The sequence below is a fragment of the Onychostruthus taczanowskii genome, unplaced genomic scaffold (genome assembly GCF_017590055.1).
Source record: "Onychostruthus taczanowskii isolate IOZ18803 unplaced genomic scaffold, ASM1759005v1 scaffold191, whole genome shotgun sequence".
Lineage (NCBI taxonomy): Eukaryota > Metazoa > Chordata > Aves > Passeriformes > Passeridae > Onychostruthus > Onychostruthus taczanowskii.
The window spans coordinates 43668-70991 of NW_024499140.1; the positions used below are offsets into that span (position 1 = coordinate 43668).

At 40.1% G+C, this 27324-nt stretch overlaps 1 protein-coding gene across 19 annotated transcripts in view; it reads left to right on the plus strand.

Annotated features, from left to right (window-relative positions):
- Positions 1 to 1266: 1266 nt before the first annotated feature.
- Positions 1267 to 27324, plus strand: part of AFDN (afadin, adherens junction formation factor) — a 116350-nt gene continuing 90292 nt past the window's right edge. For 3 of the 19 annotated variants that reach the window (XM_041402076.1, XM_041402078.1, XM_041402087.1), the window contains exon 1: positions 1268 to 1852. In XM_041402076.1, coding sequence (XP_041258010.1) covers positions 1742 to 1852 — 111 coding nt within the window. In that variant the 5' untranslated portion in view covers positions 1268 to 1741. Of the gene's footprint in view, positions 1853 to 2344; positions 2588 to 27324 lie in introns of all 19 variants that reach the window. The other 16 variants (XM_041402083.1, XM_041402080.1, XM_041402086.1 and 13 more) reach the window with 11 other exon arrangements.

A 27324-nucleotide genomic window follows, 5' to 3' on the forward strand; every position in this document is an offset into this window, starting at 1 on the left:
AAAAAACGGAATCCCTTCTGCCCTTGGAACTGGAAAGCCTGAATATGGCACAGTTACATATGTAGGGCAAAAGTATAACTGACCTTCACCTGTAAAACCAGAACTTCTGGTAGTTATACAGGTGCTGTACTACTGGATAAAAGCAAGAATTTAATTGCTTAATGTAGACAAGGCCTCTGAGGAATCTTCTTCTTTAAATAACCCAGCCAAGTCAAAACTTCATCAGCAACTCACTCCCCTAAACTCCCTCAGCAAAGAGGAACTTGAAATACTTTGTCAGGTATGCTAAAAGGAAACAGTAGTTCTCCCTTTTTAACCACTCGAAGAAACCAAAAAAGTTGCACACTTGGACAACCGAGTTCAAACAGTATTGCTCAAGTATTAAGTTTCAGAGGATGCCCAAAGCACAACAAATACGATCACTGAACTATCAGGATGCATTACTTCTGCGGGTTAAGAAACAAAGCCAAACCCCCAGATCTGGACTGAATTCCAATGTCTACACAATGGACAATGCCTCGTAGGGCCAACTGACACATTTTGTGAGAAACGACAGAAAAACAACGTGCCTAAAATTCATTAAAACGTATCTGATGATTTAACTTCTTATCAGGTTTATCTCAAGCTGTGGAAATTTCTGTCAATACAGCCTTTTTAGACAATTCCTTTCACGCGGCGCTCCCAAGGCAATCCATAACCAATATCAAACGCAGCAGCGGAGCGTCGATTCCCTGGTTGTGCCGGGAGACGCCGAGGCACGGCGGCGACCGAGGCGCCGCAGGGCGAGGGGGCGGCCTTGACCTGGAGCCACCCCCTGGGCCGTGCGCCCTGACCTCCGCCCGGGGGCAGGGAGGGCTGGGCAGCGGCGACATTCCGCCTGCCCGCTTTAGCGCGGGGCAGCTACGGCGGGGCCGCGCCGGGATCCGCCTGCAGGGTCTTTGTTCCCGCGGCCGCGGCGGCTCTTTGTTGGAACCACAGCCCGACCGCGGGCCCGGCGCTAAGGCGGCGCCCAGGGCTCCCGCCGCTTCTCCCGCGGAGCCTCCTGCCGGCACCGTGCTCCCCGCCGGGCCGGGCTGACCCCGCCGCCGCCTGTCCCCAGCCGCCGGGCGGGGACTCCCGCTGCACCTGGCCGCGCTTCGCCCCGCCCCGGCCACCGCCGGGCCCCGGCGCCTCCACACGCCAGCGGGAGCAGGGGGGCGAGAGGGGAAGGCGGGACACAGAGGGCACTCCGGAGGCGCGCGCCGGCGAGAGGCGACAGCCGGCGGGAGCGCGCGCAGGCGCGCATACGCCCGGGAAGGGGAGGAGAAGGGCGGGCGGCCGGGCGGGGGCGCGCACGGCCGGTGTGTGAGGGAGAGAGCGAGGGGAGGGCGATCCCAGGGCGGAGAAAGGCGGCGGCAGTGGCGGCTTCGCTTGGTTCAGGGCAGGCGAACGGCCACAGGCGCTGCCGAGCCGGGAGATACGGTGGGCGCTGCCGACTCTGGGCATCCTTCCTCTTCCTCCCCGCCCCTCCCCTCCCCGCCCTTCCCCCTTCTCTTTCTCTCCTTCCCCACTGTCCGCCGGGGCTGATCGCTGTCGGCGGCACGATCCCGGGGCGTTTCCGCAGCGCCTGAGCCGGCAGCGGCCGCTGGGAGAGCTGGTCCCTCCCCTGCTCGGCCGGGACTGAGGGACCCCCCGCTTCGTCCGGGGCTCGGCTGAGAGGGCCTGGCCCCGGCTTGGCTCCCCGGCGGCGGGCTCGGTGAGGATGTCGGGCGGCGGCGGTGGCCGGGAGGAGGAGCGGCGCAAACTCGCCGACATTATCAACCACTGGAACGCGAACCGGCTGGACCTGTTCGAGATCAGCGACCCCACCGAGGTGAGCGACTCCGGCGAGGGCCTCCCGCCCGGCCGGCCCGGTGAGACGCCGCGCCCTGGCCAGGCCGCGCCCCGCGGCAGCCGGGCTCCCGCGCCTTCCCTCGCCCCGGCCGGCGGCTCGGACACGGGCTCTCCTGCGCTGTCCGCGGCCAGGGCTCCGCGCCTCGGTAGGCAGCGAGGGCCCCTCGCCGTGCCCGGGTGAAGGCAGGTTGCAGCGGCCGGGGAGAGGAAGGGAGCGCAGGGCCGGAGCCGTCCCTCCTCCCTCTGTTCCCTCCCGCAGGCATATGCCGCCGTGACCCCGCGGGACAGGCGGCTCCGAGGCAGGGGAGAAACCCGCTGGGAATGGAGGTGGCGAAACGGGGCGGGCAAGGGCGAGAACACAGGAGCTGCCTCCGTCCCGAGCCCGACGCCGGGTACCCGGGTACCTCCCTGGGCTTTTTTTTTTTTTTTTTTTTTTTTTTTTTTTTTTTTTGTCTGTCTGTGACTTTAACAGTACATACAGGCGGCTGGTGGTGGAGGATTGAAAAGCCCGGTGTTGGACGCTTTTTTTGTTGCTAGCTTGTTTGTTTCTTTAAATCGTCTTTGTGCAGAAGGCGCCTCTTACAAAGCAACCTGCTGCTTATAGTGCGGCGGCACTCGGGGTTGCTGGTGCAATCCCCGGAGTGGCTTTCCCAGGGCGTGACGGACGGAGCGCCTTGGCTCTCCGAGCCTGCAGGCTGCAAGCCCGCCCCCTAAGGTAAATACCAGGAGCAGGTTCGTAGACCCGAGTTCACATGTTGTACTGGAAAAACACAGAGGGTAATTTCTGCCTAATGAAGTGGATGTTTTTGATGGCCTAGAGAGGCTGGGTTTTGTCCTTTAAAAAAAAAAAAAAATGTAATAGTCAAACCACACCCTCCCGCTGCCCCTTGCCATGTTCCCTTTGGCTGGTTCGTGCTGCGCATCTGGTTTGAAAGCGGCGAGGGGGGGGTAGGGGGAGGGCTGGGGACGCAGGTTACAGTCCTGTTTGTGTGTGACAGCGGGCTCCCTGCTTAGAGGGTGGAGGCTGATCATGTACGTGTTCCCGGGGAAAAGGAGGAAATTCACACTTGCTCTTGGCCTGGCCCTGGTTGTTTATTAACAGAAGCCTCTGATAAATCACGTTGGCTTGGTCTTGGAGCTGGCTCCGTCTCGGAGCTGGCTCCTGTTCTGCACCCAGGTGCTGACTGTTAGCAGAGCCACGAAAAAGTGTTGAAAGCAATTCTAAGATTAGGAACTATGACACCTTTGGGTATTTTCAGTTCTGCTCATTGCAGACGGTTTCTTGAACACAAAGATGAGGGCTTTCTGTGATTATTCCCTACATCTTCCAAGATTTATCATTATTAGAGTTCCTTGATTGCATTGCTTAGGTTTTAACAATGTCATTGTTGGTTGACAGTCACTGTCTCAAAAAAGCGGGCTGAAGCCAGTGTCAGGAAGCTTTCATGATTGTATTTGAAAACAGCACAGTCTTTTTGGAATTGCACATTGACTGCTAACTGCCTGTGGCTGAACTTTTTTGTTTTATTGATGTGTTTGTCCATTCCCAGTACATTCTAACTCCAGCCTGTCTTCTTTGTGTTTATAGCAGACTGTGCTTCTGTGGTTTTGTTAGTAAGTAGTTTAACAAATCATACTTTCTTTAGGTGGGCCATGCATATTTATTATCATAGTTATGTAGAGTTTGCACAAAAGTCACCAGCTGCATTATAGTTATTATTGAAAGAAAAAATAATTTTACTTGCATTCACTCCACACTTCTGCAGTTAAGCCTCCGAACCTGTATAGGAGCATACTCACCACTGTCAGTGATGATATTTCAGTTGAACTACTGAATGTAAAAAATGAGGTGCATGCATAATGTCCTTCAATGTATGAGCTCTTTAGCCTACTAGTTCTAAAAGCATTTGATAAGACTGCATGTATGTTTACATCAAACTGGCAGCAGGTAACAATTTTATAGATAAAGTATCTTTTCCTTCTAGATAATTACACTTACGAATGTTCGCATTTATTTTCAATCTTACCCTGAGCTGACAAAAATTTGGCGATATTTTCAACCTAGATCATGGTGTGATTCACATTTGTACTGTTTATCAGCTTAAATGAAAGCCCTTTTACTAGACTGCTTGAGAACTGACATCCTCTGTTGTTTCCCTGTTTTTCCAGGCTCAGCTTGATTATAAGGCATGTCTTGCTTTTTGTAGAGACTGCAGCAAATGTGGCATCTGTGAAGATGCAGTAACCTGGATATAACTTTTGGTTGTGTGTGCCTGAGCTGAGTCAAACTGAATAATTTTAAACTATCCAGACATAGTTGTTGACCTGCTGTGTTAACTTTGGAGCCCGAACTGCAGACTGTCATCCAGGAGCTGCTGGTTGGATGTGCCAGTAGAGTTGGTCTCTTGTAGTGATTCTTCAGGCATTTCCTCAGTGAAAGTAACCTGGTTTAAGTGACTTGTCTTGTAATTTTCCTGTGTAAGAGAGTAGGATTTTCCAAAGGGGGTAATCACAGCCTTAATAGTGGGGTTCAGAGGGATTTTTATTTTCTGTAAAGCAGAGGAAAAGTGAAATCTCATGTAAATTGACTAGGGTTCTGACAGTATAGATGCAATGACAGTGAAAGGAATTCAGTGTGACTAAGTGATGTACCTTGGTATTAGTTTGAAAGATCTAATTCTTTGGTGAGATGCAGTTGTTCCAAGTCCATTAGATGCTCTTCACTTTACTGCAGCGTGTAAAATGTGACTTTGTTCTGAAGGTTGCGTGGTATTTTGAAAGTAGTTCACATGTGTGGGGCTTTCTTCAGAGAAGTGGTTCATTAAATTAATCTGTTTGAATTCCCGTTAATATTTTATTGAGTGGATTAGTCCTAAGGGATTAGAGATCTGCTTGTTTACTTGCCTCTTGTGAAACTTCAGGAGCAAATTGTTAAGGTATGTAAGACATTAAAAAGCAAAAGCCTTGGATAGAGCATATTGAGTCCTGTTACTAACTTTTTCTAAACTTCTATTTGACTCTAGTAGTTAACTCAGTCATTCAGAGCTGCTTTACCCCAGAAAAACAAAAATGAAAACTTGCTGTTGCATGCTCAAGGTTGAGTGTTCCTCTCTCTGTATCACGTGGAAAGCTGAAAGACTTCTTGGGAGTGAGGATTTCATATCTTCACTAGCCTTCACTGAAGTAATTTGTGGACTCATGCTTGAGAGCAAAATGGTAATTTTAAATTTATTAGATATTTACCTATTTGAACCATTGTTGCTGTTTCTGAGAAACCTGTTAATTTGCACTATTTTACTCTGAAATCTTAAAATTCTTTTTATTCAGAAAGTAGCTCAGAGAAGCTCTGTGGCTTGAGAAACTTAAAATTGAACAAAACCAAAACTCTGCATTTACTAGCAGAAGTTTAAATGATAATGTTTCAGGAGTGCTGCTAGGTACAGACCTTTGCTGAAGATGTCATTATTTAAACTTTATGAAGCTTTACTGTCTCTACTTTAACTTATGTGAGGCACCTACTCACTTCGGCAAGTCTGAAAAAAATACTAGACTTTTTGGGGGAAGGTGGGGTGAGTAATATTTTTGTTTGTAGACAAATTAACAGATTCAGAACAAAGCAGAATGTTAACCCTTTTCTTCAATTCTTTCCCCTTGCCCTTGTTCCAAGTATTAGCAAGTATTGTGGATGCTTTTTCCTTTTTTAAAAATTTTTTCTTTTTTTTGGTCAGGCATAGAAACACAGTAAAGAGACTTAGAAAAGACTTAGACCTTTTGCAGTAGGAGATAAAATGATGGTTTGATCTTGATTTAAGTCTTGGGTGCTTACAGCACCCAAAGTTTTCAAAAAGGAGTAAGTTCAAATGAATGATTTTGTAGGAACTGCATAGAGTTTTTTTGGGAACTTGTGTATAGAAAATGATTTGCATTTATACAGTTTAGCTTTTTTAACCTCCTCCTTTAATAAAAGTGCCAACTGGAGTTGATTGTTATATAAAATAACTGCACATGAATGTTTTAGGTGAGAGGAAGGAATGGAGGGGTATTGTAGACTATGCATTTATCACTGTTTGAATGCATCTAATAAGATGCTGTATCTGAACTAGGTGTTATAATTATTGTTGATGACAAAATAAGGTTTTATCTTTCATGTATGCTTTCATAGCTGTTATATGAGAGAAAGAAAAGTGTTGTGTTTTTCCTAAGCATGGTTTGTGGGCTAGGAATGTGAATTGCATTTAATTCTTTTGAGACAGATGCTTTGCAGAACAAGTGGGATTTTTTTTTTTATAACAATTTCCCAGGGGCTGGGGGATTGTTGTCAGAAACAGTGATCTGTTGTAGTTTTGTTTTCTGATGGAGAATGTTTTTCTAGACTAATATACCTATGTGTCAGCAAAAGTAGAAAGGTCTAATCAAAAAGTTTAGAGGAATAACATGCTTTGCATTAAAAAATAACTCCTGAGAGTTTGACTTTTAAATGGCCATCATTTAAAAAAAAATGTTCAAAAGTTTTCATGGCTATTTGATTATTTTATGTATGAAAAAACTTACTTAGTCTTAGCAATATGGTTTAGGAATAACCATTCAGAATGTGGGTGGGGCTTTTTTTTTCCGGGTTGCTTTGTTTTGTTGGTTTTTTTTTTTTTTAATATTGACTTTCCATGTGTTGTGTTATGTATGTTTGGTCTATTCAGTATGTTTTATATTGTTTTCTTTGGTTTTGAATAGAAGTAAGCAATCTATTAACAGAAAATATTGCACAGTACACTGTATGGCAGGATATTTTAGGGCTGATGGAATTTTTGTCTTCTTCTGAACTTTTTAGGTTCAGATCTGTTTCTGGTGTATTAAGTGTCAGAGGGAAGACATAAGCTTACAGCCTTTTAATGGTAGTTACGCAAGCTTGTTATTTAAATCTAGTTAAAGCAATAATAAATGGGAAATTTAGGGTGTTAACCTCCCTGCTGTTTATCTGCATGGTTGCTTACCCACAAAAAGATCTCACGTTTTTAAAAATCTGGTTCTGAGACTTTTTCAGGACCTGTTTTTAAAATGGGTAATCTGTTGTGTTATGGGTGATACTAGTAGTGGAAATGCAAGTCTGGAGCTAAGGAAACACCATCCATCTAAATGGTAGAAATACTTTTGCCATCTCCACTAGTTGGATTGTACCACTTTCAGTAGTTTAAGCAAGTGCAGCTCTTTATACTATATAGACCTCAAGAAGCTGGTAATATATCTGAACGTAACTGTCCTTTTAAGTTTCCCAAACCTATGGTATGGAAAGTGAGCTCTCTTTGCAACAAATGTTTAAACTAATATTTAGTCAGTCTGGAAGGGTGACTGGAATCCTGAGGACTGATGCCTGTGCTTTTTATTGAACAGAATGTTTTTCAAATAATTGCTACCACTAAGCAGGCACAGTTCAAGAGGAGATGAAAACACTGAGGCATTAGTTAGAGGTTCAGGATTACTAATTGCACTTTACTGAGTCTGTGGAGCTCTAGTTCTGCATTAAAATGGTTGGAGAAAAGAAGTCAGGGATGTAGGCCTGCTCATGTGCATGAGAAGGAGTATTTGGAGACCAGCTGTCCTTTAACTGAGTCAAAGTGAATAGTCATTACAAATGAAGTCTTAGGGCTCTCTAAAGAGTCCCAGTTACAAGTTTGAATTAAGATATTGACCACAGTCTACAGACATCATAATGTAATGAAAATAATTCTAGGGCGAAGTTTTAGGCTTTTAATATTCCTTATTTAAGTTATTTCTTGAGCTAGTGCCTAATTAGTTCCATACAATTCAGACATACTGGCTTTAAGAATTCCCTCCTGATGCATGAATCTTTTCCTCACCTAAAATACCATTGGCAAGCGTTACTTTTCAGCTGAAAAACGCCCAGTCATCTAGCCGTGTAAGGGATTTGCTTTGTTTGTGCAAGTGTGTTTTTTCTGTCAAAACCATTTCTCTTTCCGAGAGGTTAAAGATGAATGGAACACACTTTCATGATTTTTGAGGAAAACCTAGCTGTATAATTAACTAAAATCTGCTCTTGCGTCTAGATGCTTTTGTCATCTAAAGTGGGTAACAAAAGCTAAAACTTAGCTGGAAAGTGATAAAATTTGAAATGAACTGGTGTTTGTGGGAAGGCGGTAGATGATACGAAACCACTCTTGAGTTTGTGTCAGTATCTGTTGGAGTAGTTGCTTTGTTATAAATAAAGGGAAATAAATGGTAGCTGCACAAAATTCAGAACATACATAAAGAAAATAACTAACCAGTGGTTCTGATGAAGGTGGAATTGAGAACCACAGTGTGAATTAGTAAACTAAATGTGGTAAACTTAAGAGAAGTCTAATGTAGCAGATATTACAGATACGTAATGGAGTGTCTGTTCTGCCTTCAAAATGAACTTCATGCTAATGGAAGCCTCTTCTGAAGTGTATTTGAGTAAAGCACTATTTAGGTAATTGTTGATTTTTTTAAGATTTTTGGCTAGGAAGAATATTTACATGTAAAATAGATGTTAAGTGATGCTCATTTCATCTTGTGAAAAGGCTAAAGCCTGTTAATTTCTGCTGTTAAGATTGTTCCCTAGATAAATCAAAGAGGTAATTGATAGTTGTTCTGGATGCATACATGACTTGGCTCATAATTGTTGTTAAACTTCTTGCAGAGATTCCTCTTTCCCCTCAGGTCTTTAATTGTGAATAAAAATTACTGCTTTTCTGTAACTGTCCCTGTCTAGAAGCTTTATAATCAAAGATGAAAACTTGAGTCAACAGAGATAAAACTTTGTAGTAGTTCAGACCTAGCAGTAAGTATCAGTCAAATTATCTTCCTGGACTTTACAGTGCCTTATGAGCTTTTGAATAATGAAGATGTATCATGTTGTAACATTACTTTTTTCAGTGCAGGGGTAAGTTTTCCACGTGATTGGTTGCCTTCAGTCATTGAATTGCAGTTCTGCCTTTCATTGTTGTCTAGTGTGGTTCTCTAGAAAGACTAAAAAATTTGCTTTGACAAGAAGTCCAATGTTGTTTTTTTTTTTTTTTAGCCACCACCTATTTTTCTCATACCTTCTTATTATGCATGACTCTAATGTTTTGTTGTGTTGGGTACATGTAACTTGCTAAAACCATTTTGTATAATGCTTCAGGATAATGGTCATCTCCTTCTGTTACAGGCATTGCCCTCAAGGTTATCAACTTATTGTTATTATGTATTTATTTACATTTTCTTCCATTGTGTGCTCACCTGTAAGTTAGACAGCTCCTCTTCAGATCATGTTCTAGCATAGATACTCTAACTAGGGGGCCATTCCTCTGATTCTTGCTCATTCTTGTCTCCTATGAAGATGCCTTCTGTGTAGATACTACTTGCTTTGTTTCTCTATGCACTGTGTAGAGCAGGGTTCTTTATTGCCCTGGTCTGTCTTGCAGTATTTTGTTGTAGATTACTCATTACTCTGGGAAATTTGTTTAGAGTTTGAATCCTGTAAGACCTGGAATAAGTCCTATGATTAGGGTTGTCATCTAGAAGATCAGTATAGGGCGTTAGTTTTAAGTGCAAATCTGCACTTAAATGTAAACTTTACTTGGTTACATGAATTTGTAATTTGTGTTTGAATTTCATCATATTAATAGAGGAGTCTGTAAGAATTTGATTGTACTGGTGAAATTGTGTACACTCCTAAGTTTGTTCATGTCACCTCTTCCAGTGAAGAGCAGAAATTGCACGTAATTAGTTTTGAAAGTTTGAAGCTTTTATTAAGTGGTGCTTGGTATATCCTAAGAATAATAATAAATGGATTTCTAATTTTACTTATGTATTACAAGAATATAAAAGAGATTTAACTTTAAAAAATAAGAGTTACTATAGTGATTCTGTTTAAGGATATTAGAAAACTGGCTGGTTTGGTAGGGAACTAGAGATTGACTATGTGTTTGGCTATGACTCCTAATGCCAGATAACTTGGATAAATATTTTGGAATGGGTTTTATGCACTACAGTATGAGTTGCTGTAGAGTGATGGCGGACTGAAACAATGGCTGCAGGGTGTGGTTTTTTATTTGGTCTGTATTTTTCTTACTACTTTGATAATTTGCACTCTTGTAACTAGAACTCAGAAATAGGAAGCTCTCACAAAAACTCACTACCTAGTGATAGATGGTAGTTTCCTGATTATGTGGTTTAAGGCTTCCCCTTGGTGAATTGTGTTCCAGGGCATGGCCCTGCTGTGTAGTAAGAGCACTTTTTATAGTGTGAAAAAGTGAAAAAGAATGAGTTGACTGGCAACAGGATTTATTTGGCCGACAAAGTATGTTGCTCAGTATCAGTGAACTAAGATTTCAGTGTGTAGACTTTTCAGGCACTCCATGATGTTTTTAGCAGAGCTTTCTCTTGGTTAGATGACTTGATTTGTCAGTCCACACTCTTCTATTTTCTTAGAGGCAAGATACACAATTTGATGTCAGTGTCATGCTCTTACATATTTTGCTTTTGCATATATTTTATTGCTTACAAAACCCAGTGGAAGATCAGAATCTCAATTCTTAATGAAAATTAGGGGCTGTTGGATAGCCTGTCGTTGGGCAAGAGTTCAAAGGACAAAGAAGCTCTGCCCCAATGTCTAAAACAAGAAAAGATCTCATTCCCTTTGCCCCAGAGTAGAAGCTGCTCTACTTGGAACAGTACATCAGCTTGAAATTGAAAAAGTCCCTTTAAACATTTTGTCATCGTTCTGAATTTTAGTAAAAACAATTATGCCATGTTTAAGAAACATTGGGACAATGCTGTCTGTGTTACAGTGTCCTGGATGGGAAAATGTCTATGGGGAAACAAACAAAATTGAACCATGTTGTGTTTTAGAAAGCTTTGCATTGCTAAAATGGTTTTCATAATATCATTTCATTTATGTTGAGAAATCTGGTTTGCGTTCACCTTCCATGTACAGTTTGATAATATTTTCTGCATTCGGATCATATCCATGCATTGCATACTACTTGTAGAATGCTGTGTGTTTTGTTGAGCAACATGTAAGTTGTTCCCACTTAAAGTGATAGCCTTACTGAACATGGCTGCTACTTTCAGTGTAGACAAAATGAAAGTTTTAAGACTTCTTCAATACTCACTGCACGTATTCTGGCTGTTGAAAGATTAGAATAGTTTCTTTTCATATCTGGAAAATGAAAACAGTTGGAAAATGGTGATGGGAAGGCACTGTTTATGAATAAAAACATCGCTCAATTCTGCTAATTGATTTTGGTGGATTTGCCTGTTAGGTCTAGTGTTTGCTGTATAGTGAAGAAGGTCAAAACTGGAACTACTTAAGATTACTGCATTTTGTGATCTAATTCTTTAGCTTTTTGAAGCCTCTTAAAAAAATAAAAGGTCAAACAACTGTTTCCGTCTTTAAAAATCAGTGAAATGCTCTAACAAGGCCCTTTGTTTTGTGTGAGGTGTATTGTAATACTTTTGATAAAGTCTCTAGCAATACTGAAACTGTATCTAATATTTCATGAGAGTTGTTCTTGTTGCCATAGCACAGCAAAGACTACTTCAATAAATACACTCCGTATGCCTATAGCAAACTGTTTTCAGACAGATAAGGATTGATATGTAGACTGGGGGGCCGGGGGGAAAGGAGAACAATGAAGTAATTTTATACATTGACTACTGGTATATTCACCAAAGCCGTCTACCGGCATCCAAAGGCCTAACCAGCCCAAAGAGGTGACATTATTACAGTTCTGGGAAATTTTCAATATATGAGCTGGGTTTGCAGTCTGCTTTAGGTGTTCTAATAGGAAAAAAAAAAAAGTGAAAGAAGAGAGGATTTGTGTCTCTCCTGGAGCCTTTGTCAGGATTTACAGTAAAACATCTAGTTCTGATTTCTGCCTGTAGCTGTTGACTAAAGGTGATCTGTAAAGTAGGATCTGTGATGAAGTTAGAGTGTTTAAATTTACAGTGTTCAAAATTCTGGTAGAATTTTTGAAGCAATATTCAACTGTATCTCCTAACATTCTGATACTGGCTCAGTATCTTGAGTATTAGACATTCTGAAGCAGTTACTAATTCTTACTGTCGTAAATTAATTGTTTGTAGTCTGCTACAAGCTCCAGAATACTTCTGTTTCACGGTTTGCTTTCTCACCTGCATTAAGTTTAAGCTTGAACTCAAAAAATTGGTACCTCGAATTTTTGATAGATTAGACAAATTTGAAAAGTTTGCCTTCTCAAAGTAGTCTTCATTCATTTTGAGCGATAAAATGTCAAGTGGCAGCACAAAAATTGGTAGCACTGTACCAATGTGAGACAGCCACGTACTGAAGCTCAAGTGTTGTACAATGTTCTGATACTGGTGGTTTGTAAAAACTTTTGAAACTCAGCACTTACTTAAGTGCCTGTCTTATCATCAGTGTTCTACATTTGTCTCCAGGTCTTTGAACATTCTTGTGTGTATGGATGCTCATAAATATCCATATGTCTAATTATAAATGTACTGATCTAGCTCTCTCAGTAAACCTATCTGTGCTAAGACCTTTTCCCCCTCATTTCCTCCCACATGCACTCTGCACCAAAACTCTCACATCCACAACCTTAAGCCAGACGCTCCAAACTTCTTCATTCAGGGAAAATTGCCAATTACAGCAGCCTTCAGATGTGTTCATGCTGCTGTACTGGCTTCAGAGAGCAGCCTTATGATTATCTGCCTCTGTCAGAAGTTTCCCGCGAGGTTACAGATCAGGCATTAAATTCCATACACCTGCCATGTGGACTTTGTAGTTTGGAGTGGCCTTGCAGTTGGACCTGTTTATAACCAGCTAGTCTGTGTGCTGATGGTGGCTGTGACACCTTGGTTTTCTTCTAAGGGAGTGCTTTTTGCCTTGCTATACTGTTGTAACCATGGATACTTTTCTCTTATTTTGGAGAGGTTTCCTTTTAATAGGCTTTTGGCTTATGTCATCACTTCTGGGTATCTGCTAGGTAGAGACAGACTGAGTTTCCTGGAATAACCTTACACTGAATTCCTTAGCTGCTGAGAAGGAAATCTTGCACCAAGGGGAAAAATCTCTTCCTAACCACCTCAGAGGTAATAAGGATGGTACTCAGAGCATGTAGAGCTTAATTTATTCAAATCCTGAGGATAAATAGGATGTTTCTTTATGTTGCAGAAGGGTCAGGACAATCTGTCCGGTCCTTGATATACATGCCTTTTTCCTAGTGTCAGCTGTCTTCTTTTATGGCAATATCATGATGTTATCAGTTGTAGTAGAAACCTGCAAGTACAGTGAGATACCAACATATTTCTGACACCTTTATATCCTTAATTTATGAAGTGAAATGTTGAATAGTAGTGTTCTTTGTTGTGGCTGATGGATGGGTGAGTAATCTGAAGCGATTTCCACCTCAGCAACTGTGAAAGAGGATGAAGACTTTCACAGGTACACACACATTGCAGCCCCTTCTTCACCCTACTGTCAGCACTCCTGAGGTACAGAAAGGAAGTGGGCAGTGTTGACCCGCTTCCTGCCATCACTGCCATCATGTGATTGCTGTCATGGGGCTCTGTGTTCTGCCACACAGAACTGTCCATCTTTGATTCTCTTCCAGCTCTGTGGTGTTGGTGATACTGACTTTTACAGCAACCACAAAAATTTGTATGCTGCAGTTAAATCTGTATGCAGCTTTTTATTATGGCTTTTAGCTTTGACCAGCCCTTTCTCTGCTTTATTCTCCATCCTCAATGTCTGTCCGACTTAAACATCTTTAAATGTTGACAACATTTAAAAATTCGTGCTTAGTTTATTTCAAAATGTTTTTCTATATTTACATATGTGAAATCTAGGTAAAATTAAAAAAAATTCAACGAGTTTAGGTTTTGCTAAAACTTACTGCATTTGTTTTTGGGAAAAGCTGCTTACTTGCTTGGAAGGAGACTCTTTTCTTTAATTACTGAGCTTTCTTGTTTGTGTATGCCATTACAAAATAATGTGGTAGTCTGACTTTTCCTTATGTTGACTATCTGTCTAAACCATTTTTATAGGTAGAGCATTTAGGATACATTTTGTTCATGCAATGAGCAGTTTTAAGTCTAATTCTTGAGAGTGGGCAATGGTCATTCAAGTATGTTTGGAACTGAGCCATATTACTTTATTTGATTTTTTTTTCCCCCTTTGAGTGCTTCTTGAAGTTGTTGCTGTTAGCAAAATTGAGGGTTGGGAGTAGATGGTCTTTAAGGTTCCTTGTAACTCCATTCTGTGATTCAAAGATGATATTTATTTAGATCATGCTTAGCTAGTACATGTGAGTAGCTATATAACCTCCATAAACTGTCTTGGTTTGTATGAAAGACACTTAACATTCTCACTTTGTTATAATGTTTCCAGGACAGTGGGATGGGAAAAGTGATGCAGATACATAAAGTAATGTGTTGAAAACTGTTGTAAATTTAGTTACTACAGAGGCAGAAAGAGATGGCATATTTTTATAGATGTATGCAGTTCTCTAGGTTATCCTAATTTGAGGTTTCACCTTATAAAACATAGGGAGAAGTGAGTTAGATCTAAGGGTCATTACCAGCACCATCACACCATCACTGGTTTAAATCTTACGAGAGTTCTGTGGTATAGCAAAGATTGCCCCTTTTCTCTATTGGGGAGCTGCATGCAGTAGGAAGAGTGTTATGTATCTTCGTAGAAAACTTGAATACTTTTCATGTTTGGGGTTTTGTTTGTTTCAGAATACTTCTGTATCAAATATAAGGGAGACTGCCTCACTTCAGTAAATAGGTTACTTCAGTTCCAAATGTGGAGAATCAAACTGCCGAGGAGTTGGAATGGACCTTAAGGATCACCTGGTTACAACCCTGTCTGCCATGGGCAGGGACACTTCTAACTAGACCAGGTTGCTCAAGGGCTTATCTAGTCTGGCCTTGAACGCTGCCAGGGTCGGGGCATCCACAACCTCTCTTGGAAACCTGTTGCAGTGTCTCACCACCCTCACAATAAGGAACTTCTTCCTAATGTCTGATCTTTCCTCTCTTTCAGTTTGTACCCATTACTCCTTGTCCCATCACTGGAATTCCTGTCAGACTACTTTTCTAGCTTCCCTATAGGCCCCCTTCAGATATTGGAAGGCTGCTTGAGATTTCCACACAACCTTCTCTTCCAGACTGAAGAATCCAGGCTGAACAGCCCTAGCTTTTTCCCCAATAATTTCCTTTTTCCACATGTGTAACTTTCTGGTATTCTAACATCTTGTGAGCTGTTAATTAAGGCAAGCATATATGTTTTATTAAGATTTTTGAAGTCAACACTGAATACAAAGAAATTCAAAATCCCCAGATGCAATAATAACTAAAAAAAATGAAATCTATTTTAATGAGTTACTCTAAGTATCTAATCATAAGGAAAGTTTGTGTCTCACTTTGGAGAGTAATGAAAAATGCACAGAACCAATGGTATGGTGTTAATTAAGACTGTATAAAATGTGCATGTGTTTGGGGTTTGGGTTTTTGATTCATTCTTTCTTTTTTCTATACAAATAAAATATATTTGTAGGACTAAGTCTGGAAAAGTTTACTGTCCTCAGTAGTAGAGAAACATACATGCTGTAGTCAGCATACATACTACACTAGGAGACATTATTGGTTGTTAATTAAAAGAAGAAGAAGCTAAAGTATCCTTAGATTTGTAAATTCTTTTCCACTTCTGCATGCTGCTATGTTTGCTTCCTGACAGAATTTTTGTTTTGGGTCATCTTCTCATATTCTTGTGTCATACTCCCCCACTAATGAGAGGATAGACCTCATTGGTATAACTTTTCGGCTGTGTTAATTCTGATTATTTGCTGCAGAGACTGTTTGGCTGATATCAGCAGTTAGGTGAAGCCTAAAGTGTTACACTGTGAGTCAGAGTATACTTGAAATCTTGTACAGTAGTATCATTTATGCCTCCATTAACTATGTTTTAATTTCTGAGTAAACCAAACCAAGTTATTGAATACTTTTGTAATCTGAGCCTGTTTAAACTCGAAGTAGTCCTGTTCACGGTTAATTGTCTGTGTTAATGTTTGCATTGTAACTTGTCCTTGCTCAGTGTGCCACTCAACTGACAGTCCCTTGATAAGGATAAAATTAAGGGCATTTGATAGAATTGCGTTTTAGAGCAAGAAAATGCCTGAAAGTAAGCAACCATTTAATTTTCTGATAGTTTCTTGCAATGTAGAGATGACAAATGAAAGGTGGAAAGGAATTTAAGTGAAGTTAACTAAACATACAAACTGTGTCACTGGCTGCATAACTCCTGGGCAGAAGTGCAGAACTTGGTTAAAAGTGAGAGTTCATGCACAGTACACTCGCAAACACATTCTTCTGGCAACTCTTGATTAACAGAGCTGTAGAGACCAGTTTTGTTAACCAGTGCTATATGATAAAAACAGTAATTTGTTCTCTTCTAGAAGAAACCTGTAGAATAGAGCTGGTAGCACTTTTTTGAAACATAGCTCTTTGGTAACCAAATGCGCTATTTGAAGGTGAAATGAACATTTTTATGAGTAGACACCCCTGAGCAAACCTGCTTTCCTGGCTTGGGAAATACTTCTCACTTTCTTATTCTGTAGTAAAAAAAAAAAGTATGTAATAATATTCTATGCAAATAAAAAGGTATATTTTTGTGTGTTTGAGGCACATTACAAAAACTTCAGTTGCAAGTATAAAATTGCAGTATAAAATTTACTTCAATGTATTGAAAGAATTAGATTGTATTTTCAAAATAAAAAGCATTTCAAGCATTTTTTTCATACAGCTGAAGTATGTTCCAGAGGACTGGAATTTAAATAGTGAACAAATTTCACTTAAGGAAAAAAAAAGGGATTGCATTGCTTTAATAAAATGCATCTGATCTGGGCTTGATTATTGTCAAAATCTACTCCTTGAGATGACTTTCTTCTTGAAACAAGCATGAAAATTTTCAGTGCTTTTTTTTGTTAACCTTACTGATGATGAAGAGGGGGTAGCATGTGGGACAGGGAGTAATGGCATGCCTAAGTTAAGTAGTTCTTGATCATAGCTTAAAAATGAATGGATACGGGAACTACCGTTTCTGACTTTGATGTTGCAAATGAATCCATCCACATTTATTAGTGAATTGATCCAAAGAGATACAGATTACAAAATGGACACCTATATCCTTACAGAGAAAATTATGCTTTCTCTTCTCTATCACTCAGAAGAACGTCTGAAAAATTTGGCTTTGGGGAAAAAGTGTTGTATTTGCTGGCATTGAACAATTCCAAGGATAGGGCATCCACCACCTTGCTGGCAACCTCAGAGTAAAGAATTTCTTCATAATAATACAAATCTACTCTTTTTCAGTTTAAAACCATTCCCCTTAGTCCTGTCCAATACATGCCCTTGTAAAAAGTCCCTCTTCGTGTTTCTTGTAGCCCCTTTAGGTACTGTAAGGCTGCTATAAAAATGCTTCCCTAAAGTCTTCAGTTCTCCAGGCTGAACAGGCCCAATGTCTCAGCTGTCATATGAGAGGTGCTCCAACCCTCTGATAATTCCTCTCTTGATCTCTTTTTATCTTGGTCTACCCCACTTTCGTTTTGTTCCTGGTTTCTGAGTTTGTTTCCTTCTGATGTTCTGTTGCTTTGTGGTGTTCTCAAAATCAATAACTGTTTGCTGTGGTTAGCTTGTGATTATTATTGTTATTATTTCCACCCACTCCTGCCTTCCTGTGCCCCACGTACCCTATAGCAACTATAGGTTAGCAACAAATGTGTATTGATGGTAGTGAATCACTTCTCTTGTTCCACTCAGATGCTTGTGTAGAGCTTCAGGACTGAACTGCTTTCAAAAAGAACATGTAGAACCCATAGAAATCTCACTGGTTTGAGGATGTAGGAGGATGGAGAATATTGATTTTTTTTTTTTTTCCCCAAAGCCACTTCTTCTGAGTTTTTGCCTTGAATTTCTATGTTCTCTTGAGTTTTTTGATCTTTCATTGTTTTTTTGTTACATAAACGTTCTTGAAGAATTAACTTCTCTGTTAAAAGAATTATTATTTCAGGCATACAGTTCATTTTATCTGTATTAAAACTGAAATCATTATGCAATTCACTAACTACAAAAGTGTTCTGCAAAAGAAGACTTCTCAGATGCCAGTGAATAATCAAGTAGTGGAACAGGTTGCACAGGGACGTTGTGCAGTTTCTGTCCATGGAGATTTCTAAGAGCAGGCTGCAGGAAGCTGCAAAAGAGCCTGATAAGACCTCAGAGATGATCTTTCTTTCACTAGGAGGTTGGATTGGCAACTCCTGAAGTTCCTTTCTCTCAGAATTATCCTGTAATCTTAGATGGTTCCATGGTGTATATACCCATTCCAGTTTATTTCCAGTTGTGATTGATTGCATTGCATTATTAATGACTCTTCTTATGTATGGTAGAACCATTTTAGATAGGCTTTACTGTCTAATGTCTACCAGTTGGGCTTGTACCTGAAGAGAAATTTACAAATGTTATGCTGCCACTTAGAGTACTTTATTTAGCTTTTTTCATCCCTTCATTTTTCATGGCCCTTGTTGAGACACACATGTTGGTACATCTCAGTATTGGAAGCTCTCTTGTTGGTTGGAGGTCATGTCTAAATTAAGAGTATCTGCCTGGCTGGCTGCTGTAACAGTTACTGTTTTCTGTGGCTGAACAGTCTTGGAAAATTAGCCTGTCCTCCACAGATGTTTAAATATGATCCTGTGATTTGGAATAGACCTCAGGAGATTTCTAGTCCAACCTCCTGCTTGAAACAAGGTCAGTCCTGATGCCCTGAGGGCTTTTCTCATAAGATGTTGAAAACCCCCTAAGGACCGGTAACTGCAGTAACTCTGGGCACCCTCCTTCATTGGCTTGACCATCCTACTAGTGAAAAAGGTTTTTCTATAGTCAGTTTAAAGGCTGCTTTTGTTTCAACTTTATGTCCAGTGTTTCTTGTCCTCCCACCATGCCCTGTTGATCACTGCTGTATTGTCATCTTGGCCTCTTTGCAGATCCTGTGAGCTCCTTTGTAGGTCTCCCCAAAGCCAGCTCTTCTCCAGGAGCAAGAAACTCAGTTCCTTCTGTCCCGCCTCCTAAGATGGTTCTTTAGCCTCCTAAACATTCTGTAGCTCTCTGCTGAACTTCAGCTTATTTCTGTCCTTCCTGTACTGACAGCCCAAAACCAGCGTGATGAGTAGAGCAGTACAATTGTTTTACTTGACCTAAAGCTTGTATTCCTCCAGTTATTGCAACTAAGCATGATGTTGACTTTGCCGCCAGAGCATACATCTGAATCATCTTCAGCTTGCTGTCCACCAAGATCCTCAGGTTTTCTTTAGCAGAGCTTCTTCCCAGCCAGTCGTTTCTTGAGCCTGTGTTGTTGCAAGATATTTAACCTCTCCTAGTCAGGACTTTGCTTTTGCCCTTGTTGATTCTGTTGAACTGAAAAGCCACTCAAAACCTCAAGCAAAAACAGAGAAAAAATACCCCACCTAAACCCCCACTTTGAAGAATTTCCTTTGGCAAAACCTTTAGGCATGTACTTGTAAGCTTTGAATATTGAAATGCTTAGATTGTTCTTGAAGTTGAGCACAGCATTCTTCTACCCATCCTACAAAACCTTCAAGACTGAAGATGCCTTAATGTTTCAGGATCACTTTATGTATCCTTTGACTTAAGCAAACTATGTTCTGTCAATGTATCCTGTGTGATAGGGAGATAGAGTGAGGTCCTAGTGCTGCAGGACAGGAAGTGTTTGTAAGTTGTATAAATTGCACACAGTTTTGCTCCCATTTTCTGTTCCTGTGCTTCTTCCTTCTCCAGATGACATGCCTGTATTAGTTACTGGAATAGATAGTTGCAGTGAATGAGTAGTGCTGGATTATTTTTGTTGATATGTGTTTTTTGGGAATCAAGATTTGCTTTCATTCCTGATTATTGTTAGTGTATAAAACTGTATTTGTACAGTATGGTGTGTTGACTAGTTCAATTACTCATACTCAGCCTCATTCTTTGTTTTGAATTCTGCTATTGTGATATGGGTCTCTGTGTGATGCTGAAAAATAGGCCATGCTGGTAGTGTACCATTTTTAATGGAAGAAATGCTGAACTACTAGTTTGAAAGTAGACTATAATTTCGTCTGGCCACAGATGTTTGTAACAACTTTGTTACTTCAATGGAGCATTTTTACTGTTAAAATTTAAGTTGCTATTTTGAAACTTCGGTAGCATTAGTCTGTTAATTATGCAAATGTTCTTAGGCCAGTATAATAGGAATTTTAAAATCAAATAAACCAAATAAGAAACATCTCAGATACTCAGAATTAAATTGTATATGTTGATTAAGTTTAAAGAAGCTTTAAGTCACCTTTTCTGCATGTTCTGTTTGAATCTATTTCGATGCAATCTTGCTAGCCATTCTTAAGTAGCTGAACTACTACCTTAGATGTTAATCCCTACATCCAGATGCTTGTTCAAGGATTTCCTTCCCAAAAAAACATGGTTTAAAAGGTTTATTGTGCACCCTGGTAAGTCATTAGATCAGGACTGGTTTGCCCCAGAAGTTCAGAGATGAGAATTGTGAGTTCCTCAAGAAAAATATTCTTCTGATGGTCTTCCTTTCATAAGTGGAATCTGCTCAGCTGAAGACAGTCATTGCAGTGAGTGGGGGGAGACTGCCTAGGTTATGACGACATGAAGTCTTAATGCTGGGTGAACAAGCTTTGGAAGGGAGTTGTATTCTGTAATATCTGTAATCATCTGCTCTCTCAGTTCTAGGAATTAAGCTGCTACCTAGACTAAGCAATGTACAAACACAGAAATGCAGTGTTTATTTTCGAGTTCCTTATTCCAGACTAGGGTGGATAGGAAGAGTGAGGAAGAAGGTAGTAATGTGAAGGATGCCTATGTGATGATTACGTGTTCAGCTTTTCAGTTGTCTTTCGTTGTTCCTATCTCCTCCCAACTCTAAACACGCAGTCTTGTAAGTGATGATCTGACTGACCTGCCCTCTGAAACTTCCTCACTCTTCTGTAAGCAGGTGGTGGCAACCTTTTGTGAAACAAAGAGCAAGGAACTACAAAATGAGGAGGCGGTATTGGTTTGGTTGCTGACCTACCAGACTAGATTTGTTCTGATGCTAAAATGAGAAGCGAGCAAGTGATTCTTGACTACTTCACATTTTGAGCACTTAATCAATTGAATCAATCCCATATTTGCCTTTCAACCTCTCATCATGTCTAAAAGTTAAGCCAGATTTCTGCATTACCTTATATTGCAATAAAATTACAATTTGTCTTATGTAATTTTAAAGAAATAATTATATATTAGTGTTTATGACTGGGAAGAGAGCTGCCTTGCTACTTTTTGAGAATCATAATTTTTCATAAAACATGAGTAGTCTTGCACAGAACACTTGCTCTAATGAGAGACTCTAACTCCAAAATATTTGAGAGGTTACGATGACAATTATAATAAGTCAAACTGTTTTTTTGAACTGGGGTATGTATATCTTGACTATTGTTTGAAAAACTAATGGTGGTTTCTGACTCAATTCCTTCTAACAAAAAATCACTGGAGTTGGTCTTTATGCTACTGCCACAAGATACCTTTCTCTAGATTATTTCTGCTATTATGAAGAGAACTGCAAAGGAAATTAGGAGCTTCCTATGTAATCAACTGGTCAGCTGCTGTTTCCTCTATCGGGAATAGTGTTGGTGATTACTCACAGTCACTGCGTTTGCATTGTTGTCCTGAGTATGGAATAAGAGACTGTGAAGCAATAGAAAAAAAGGAAATACAGTGGCCATGCAGTTACAGAAAGAAAGTAGCTTTTTACACCCATAGTTAAGCTTTTGAGTGCTTCTCTGTTTTAATGACTGGTGGCACAATGAAACGTTACCTTTAGCAGGTCTAATTGAGCTTTTTAAATATGTGTAGCCCACCCTGTCTCTGAACTGATTTGGTTAACTGGCTGCTTTTTAAAATCTCATTGTCTTTCAATAATTTTGTTTACTCTCCTTCTCTGGCTTGTTTTGTTGGAATGGTGCTGCTGTGGTCTCTGCAGGTCTTGGAGACTCTGTGCTGTAAAAACTCTGTCAGTATTTGTGTGTGGACAGCATCTGATGCATAGCAGTGTTTTGCGGGAGATTTCTTGGCACTCCTAAGTAATTCCTGTACCCTTTGTGTCATTCCTGCTTGAACTGAACCCTTGCCTTTATATGCTCAGGACGTTTAAAAAAATTCGGAGGCTAGAGTTAGAAGCTGGTGGTGATTGGAGCTCTGATGTGCTCTGCACTCGGTGGCTCCTGATGTTTTGGAGAAAATACTATTTCAGTAGAAAATAACACCACCTTAGCATTTGATACCTTTAGTTACTTTTAGTTGGAGCAGTAGAACATTGTGTATATTTGTGTGCAGTGCCACTCATAGGCATGGGTTACTGTGTCCTCTAGTACTAAAAGAAAAATGTGGCTAAAGTTCTCTTCAGTTAAATGATTTAATAATTTAATTATAGTCTTATTTTATTTTAATAGCCTTTTTCAGGTCTATTGTAGTGAGCTCCAAATACGGTATTACTTTCATAATGTTTTGTTTGTTCATCCTTAGGCAAGTGAAATAGATGTTTAGACAGGGATGATGAAATTCCTGCATTCCCACAGATAACCAGTTTATTTCCACCGTGGAAGCCAGCCTCTGTCGTACAGCTGATTGGTTGGATTTCTGGATCTGCAGAAGCATTCCCTTACCTCTGTAAACTACTGCTATTTGTTTTATTTTGGGTGTCAGTAGCTACCCAAGAGAAAAGTATGTAGATGAGGTTTCATAGCTGAAGCTGGTAAAATGGCTTTCTAGCTGCAAGAGAGTGCTCCCATCACCCCTTCTTCTATTGAACAGGTTTGTTTGAGTTTTTTTAATCCCTCCTTTATGCCAGCATTGGTTTTATGTGACTCCATGGTGAAGTCCTTAGGAAGTTGGGAGACTAGGATTAGTTCTTGTTGGGCTTTTCTCTCTGACCTGGCTCATTAGAGTTCACCTAAATGCTTGTATTGAAACAATTATAATGACACACAGCTGGAGTGGGGGTAGATAGGGATAAAGAAAGTCCCTTCCAATGTAACTGTTAGTTGCTATTGGATTAGCTTAAGGTCATATTTTCTCTTGCTGCTGCAAGCAGGATTTAACACAGTAATTTTTCTCTTGTGATAGCCATCCAGTAATCAACAATTAGGGACTTTTTGGGGAATTTATTTCTAGGTCTATGTGACTAATACATTCCGTGTTCTGTAATAATAGTAATAATATGGAAGCTACATAAAAAAAAGAAAGTATTCAGGTATAGAGAATTACTTGTTAGGTAAGCCTGTTTAGAGAGCAGGACCTTTCAGCCAATGAACTTGCTTCCAGTCTGGCAAAACAGACGCTGTTGTAGATTGGGAGCAAGTGTGGAACCCCATTGGGGAAAAGGAGGTTGGTAGATAATTGGAGTGTAAAATGCTTCTTCAATGAGAAGGGTGCTAGCTCAAGTACAAAACACTGAAGTGTATTGTTGTGTTGATAGCTACATGGTATCTTCTCTTTCAAGTCTAAAAGTAAACAAAGCTTTGAGGGAGTAAAATCAGAAGCAAGGTAACCGTTTTTGTTTGTGCAGGTGCTTTAGGAAGAAACCTTTTTATATGCTAGGAAGTGCTTTGAGCTAGCTTTTGTGTTAAAATGGAGGATTTTGTACTATGAGAACAGTCAAAAGAAAACACCACAAAACAGGGAGTACAAAACCAATGTCAGTATGAAGACACTGTATATGGTGTTACTGCAGAGAAAGCCCTTTTTTAGCTGTCAGCAGTTGTTTTTAAATGCAACTAACTGAGGCTGAATGTCATTCACTAAGCGTAAGCATGGTGCTTGATGAAATTGTTGCCAAAGATTATACAAAAGGATTAAGTAGGATTTGCAGAGAGAATGTTATCAACAGATGAATTTTACCAAACTATTAGAATTACTGTATGGGGTTTTCACAAGCTATCTGTGGCCTTGGTAGTCCAACATTAAGATAACTAATGACGTTAATAAACTGCTTTGTAAGTTTTAAGAAATTACCGGATTCCTTTAAATATAAAAATGAGTCATTCAAAATGAGGCTTCCTGGAGGAGTTTTTGAGTGAGTGAATTAAAAAAAACAAAAACAAAAAAAAACCAAAAAAAAAACAAACCAAAAAAACCCCCAAACAAACAAACAAAACCACAACTCTTTTTGGAACATGCTGTAATGTCAACCCCGTATTTTTTTTTAAGTATTCAAGTTAATGCTTTCAAATGTCGAAAACTGTGTGGCAATTTCATGTGTTAATTTGAAACATGCTTGGTTGTATCTGTAGTGAATGAATATATTTTTTTTCTGAATGTGTGGCAGAAGTAACCAGAATCTTAGCTTGTGTATGTGTATGTTTACTCTAGACAAAGCTGCCTATAAAAGCAGTGTGGCTGTGTGTCTTTGGCTATGACACAGATAATCTCAATAATTTCATTCATCAGTGCAGATTTTCAGTTTGGGGTCTTTTTCAGAACTATTTTTTGTAGATGTTGATTATGCTATAGCCTGAAGTATGGCTGATTTGCCCTTAAAAAGCAAAGGGGAAAGTATTTCAGGTAGGGAAGAAAAACAGTAGTAGTTCAAAAAGAGGTCCATTGCCCCATTTCTATAGAATGTGTTACAATAAAATTGCATTTAGTGGTACGTTTTGACCTTAAATTATTACTTCAAACATGCTTGACTAACCTAACTGATTTGGAAAATAATTTTTTTAAATCTAGTCAGATGTTGTATCTAAATCAGAATGTTGAGTTTTGAGGTTTGGGATACTTTTTCATGCAGATTCCGGGCAGCAGTTTGTCTACTTCAGGAGAATCAGGTGCTTGTTTTTTCTGTTAGGCTTGTTAGCATTCCTATTTCAAACTCCTGACTAATTAGCCTGGTTGCCAAAGCTCCTCCATGCAGTGTATCAGATAGCACCAGCATTTTTCTCCTTCAGTCAGTGTAGCTGGATGTCTTAACCCTGTATGGTGCTGATTCCAGCTCATCCCACGTGACTAGAGAAGCCAGGGTAACACAATCAAGTTTATCCTTACAGAGTAGAACTTGGCTCAAACTTTACTGGCTGTGTCAGCATAAATACATGGCATGACCTTTGTTGCATTATTATAAAAATGATTCTGTTTTTATAGTTTCCTTTGATACCCTCATCATACTAAAATAGTAAAAATGCAGTGCTAATTACAAGAAATTAATCCAGACAGTTGTTCATTTAAAGGATTGTTGGTGTAGTGAGACTTTATTTCCAATATGGAGGTTATACTGAAAGCAAATAAATATGAATGTTTTGTCTAAGTGAATGTGAGGTGGTTGAAGTGGGCATGGTTTCTGAGCTGCGCTATGTATTTGCTGGTTATTAATAGGCACCAGCTTGTCAAATTTGGGTTTTATTTGGTCTGTTGGTTCTTTGACTGAATCTTCAGCCTATGTCAGGAGTGTGGAATCACCACTGAAAGAGGTCAGAAACAGACAACAAATTTGATTTAGTAAGTAGTGTATGTAGTTCTGGACACTAGAGAATCCATATGGGAGGGAAATGTTAAGAATAATTTTATTTGTGCTATCTATAATAAAACTGTGATCAGCTTTCGGAAGACAGCCACAAGAAACCAGACTTCATGAGTTTGGTTGCTGGTGGAAATGTTTTTTTTCTGTAATGCAGCTTTCTGCTATGAGTAGATTGACATTTCTGTTAGAGATGCTTCTTTTTGAGTGAAAACTCAGTATCTTTTCAGCTTTAGTAGTTTCACAGATGAATTTGCATCTACTTGTCATTTTTTGTGGTTTTAAGACTGTTTCTAAGACATTCCTGTATCAGAGTTTTATTACAGAGGAAAAACTGTAATCTTTTGAAGTTGTAGAGAAATTTATCATGTAACTCTGGAATTGAACAATTTCTATGCCAGTTATAGAAACAGCCTTAAGATTACAGTATTCTAAATTTTACTTTGTGACTGTAGAAAATTAATTTATCTAAACGCCATGTGATTGTGGACTAAGTCATTAAAATATTTGAGAGATTTGCCATTCCTGTAACAAACTACAGTTTCCACTTTGCTCATCAGGACTGCCAGTCTCTGCTAGGCTGCTGCACTTCTGCTGCCTTCTTTGGTCTGGTGCTTATCTGACCTGTGTCAGGACTTCACAGCCGAGCCAGCGTAGCCTGAGACAAAAAGCAGTAAAAGCCCACTTCCTTATCGTGCTGGAGTCAGGTACGTGCTGATGCTGGTGCAGAAGTAGGAATGAAGTGTCCAGCTTGGCAGAGGTTGCTGTTTCCTTCAAGCAAGGTTGATGGTTCCTTCAAGTTAACACAAGGTGCCAGCAGGAGAGTTTCCCCCATCTGCTAGCACTGACAATTTCCTCCATACTGAATGAAGGGAAATATCTTCCGAGTTAACCTGATTCATGTTGCTGTACAGCTGCAGGATGCTGGTGCCTGGCATAAGAGAGGAGGTGGGAATGAGTGTGTCGGTATGAGGAAGTGCTTTCTGCAGCACTAGAGTTTCTGTTGCTGACTGTGTGTCTGTGTTTTTAATGTTAAAGTGAGAAAGGGCAGTCTTTTTTGTGGCCTCATTGATGTCTGAAGATGTTTTAAATACAGGGATTGCAGCTCTGCAGGTAGCAATGACAGTGAAAAATCAGACTTCCAGTGCTTGAACTTTCATTCTCACCCTTAGATTTTCCTGTTGTATTTTGGTTTCAGGTGGATGTAAAACCTGTTTCTTTTCCTCTAAATGTGTTATAGATGGATAATGAGATGATTGGATATCGCAGTTAAGGGATAGCTATTGTGTGAATATTAAGAAGAGTTTTAGTTATGTTCTTAGAGTTTAGATGTTCTCTGTTCCCCCCATAGATCCCTTTCCCCCCCGTATTGTTACTATCAAACAGCTGGGGTTGTCTAGGACAGGTGAAGAGAGGGCGTGCACATGTTTTCCTTAGCTGGGGCAGTTGGGAATGGAAAAGCTGGATGCTAAGGGGGTGTGGCATATGGCAACACCTGATCTCCAATCAAGTTACAAGAAAGCAGTCTCCACCAATAAATGGCAAAGAAGAGCTGACTGACAGACTTTGGGAGGGGCCAGGGCTGGCTGATGCAACCCCCAGGGGTATAAAAGACTGAGCATCCATCTTGAAGACGAACTGGCCATGTGCTCCATGAGGGCAGTTCCCAGTGCTGCAATTTTTTCCTTATGTAGTCCTTTTGTTGTATTTTTGTCAAGGTTTAATAAACCTTTTTAAATTTTCAAAGTGAGCAGTTGTTTCTCACAAATGGAACTTTTCAAAAGGAGCAGTTTTTAACACAGTAAATAGTATGGAGAAAAAGGATT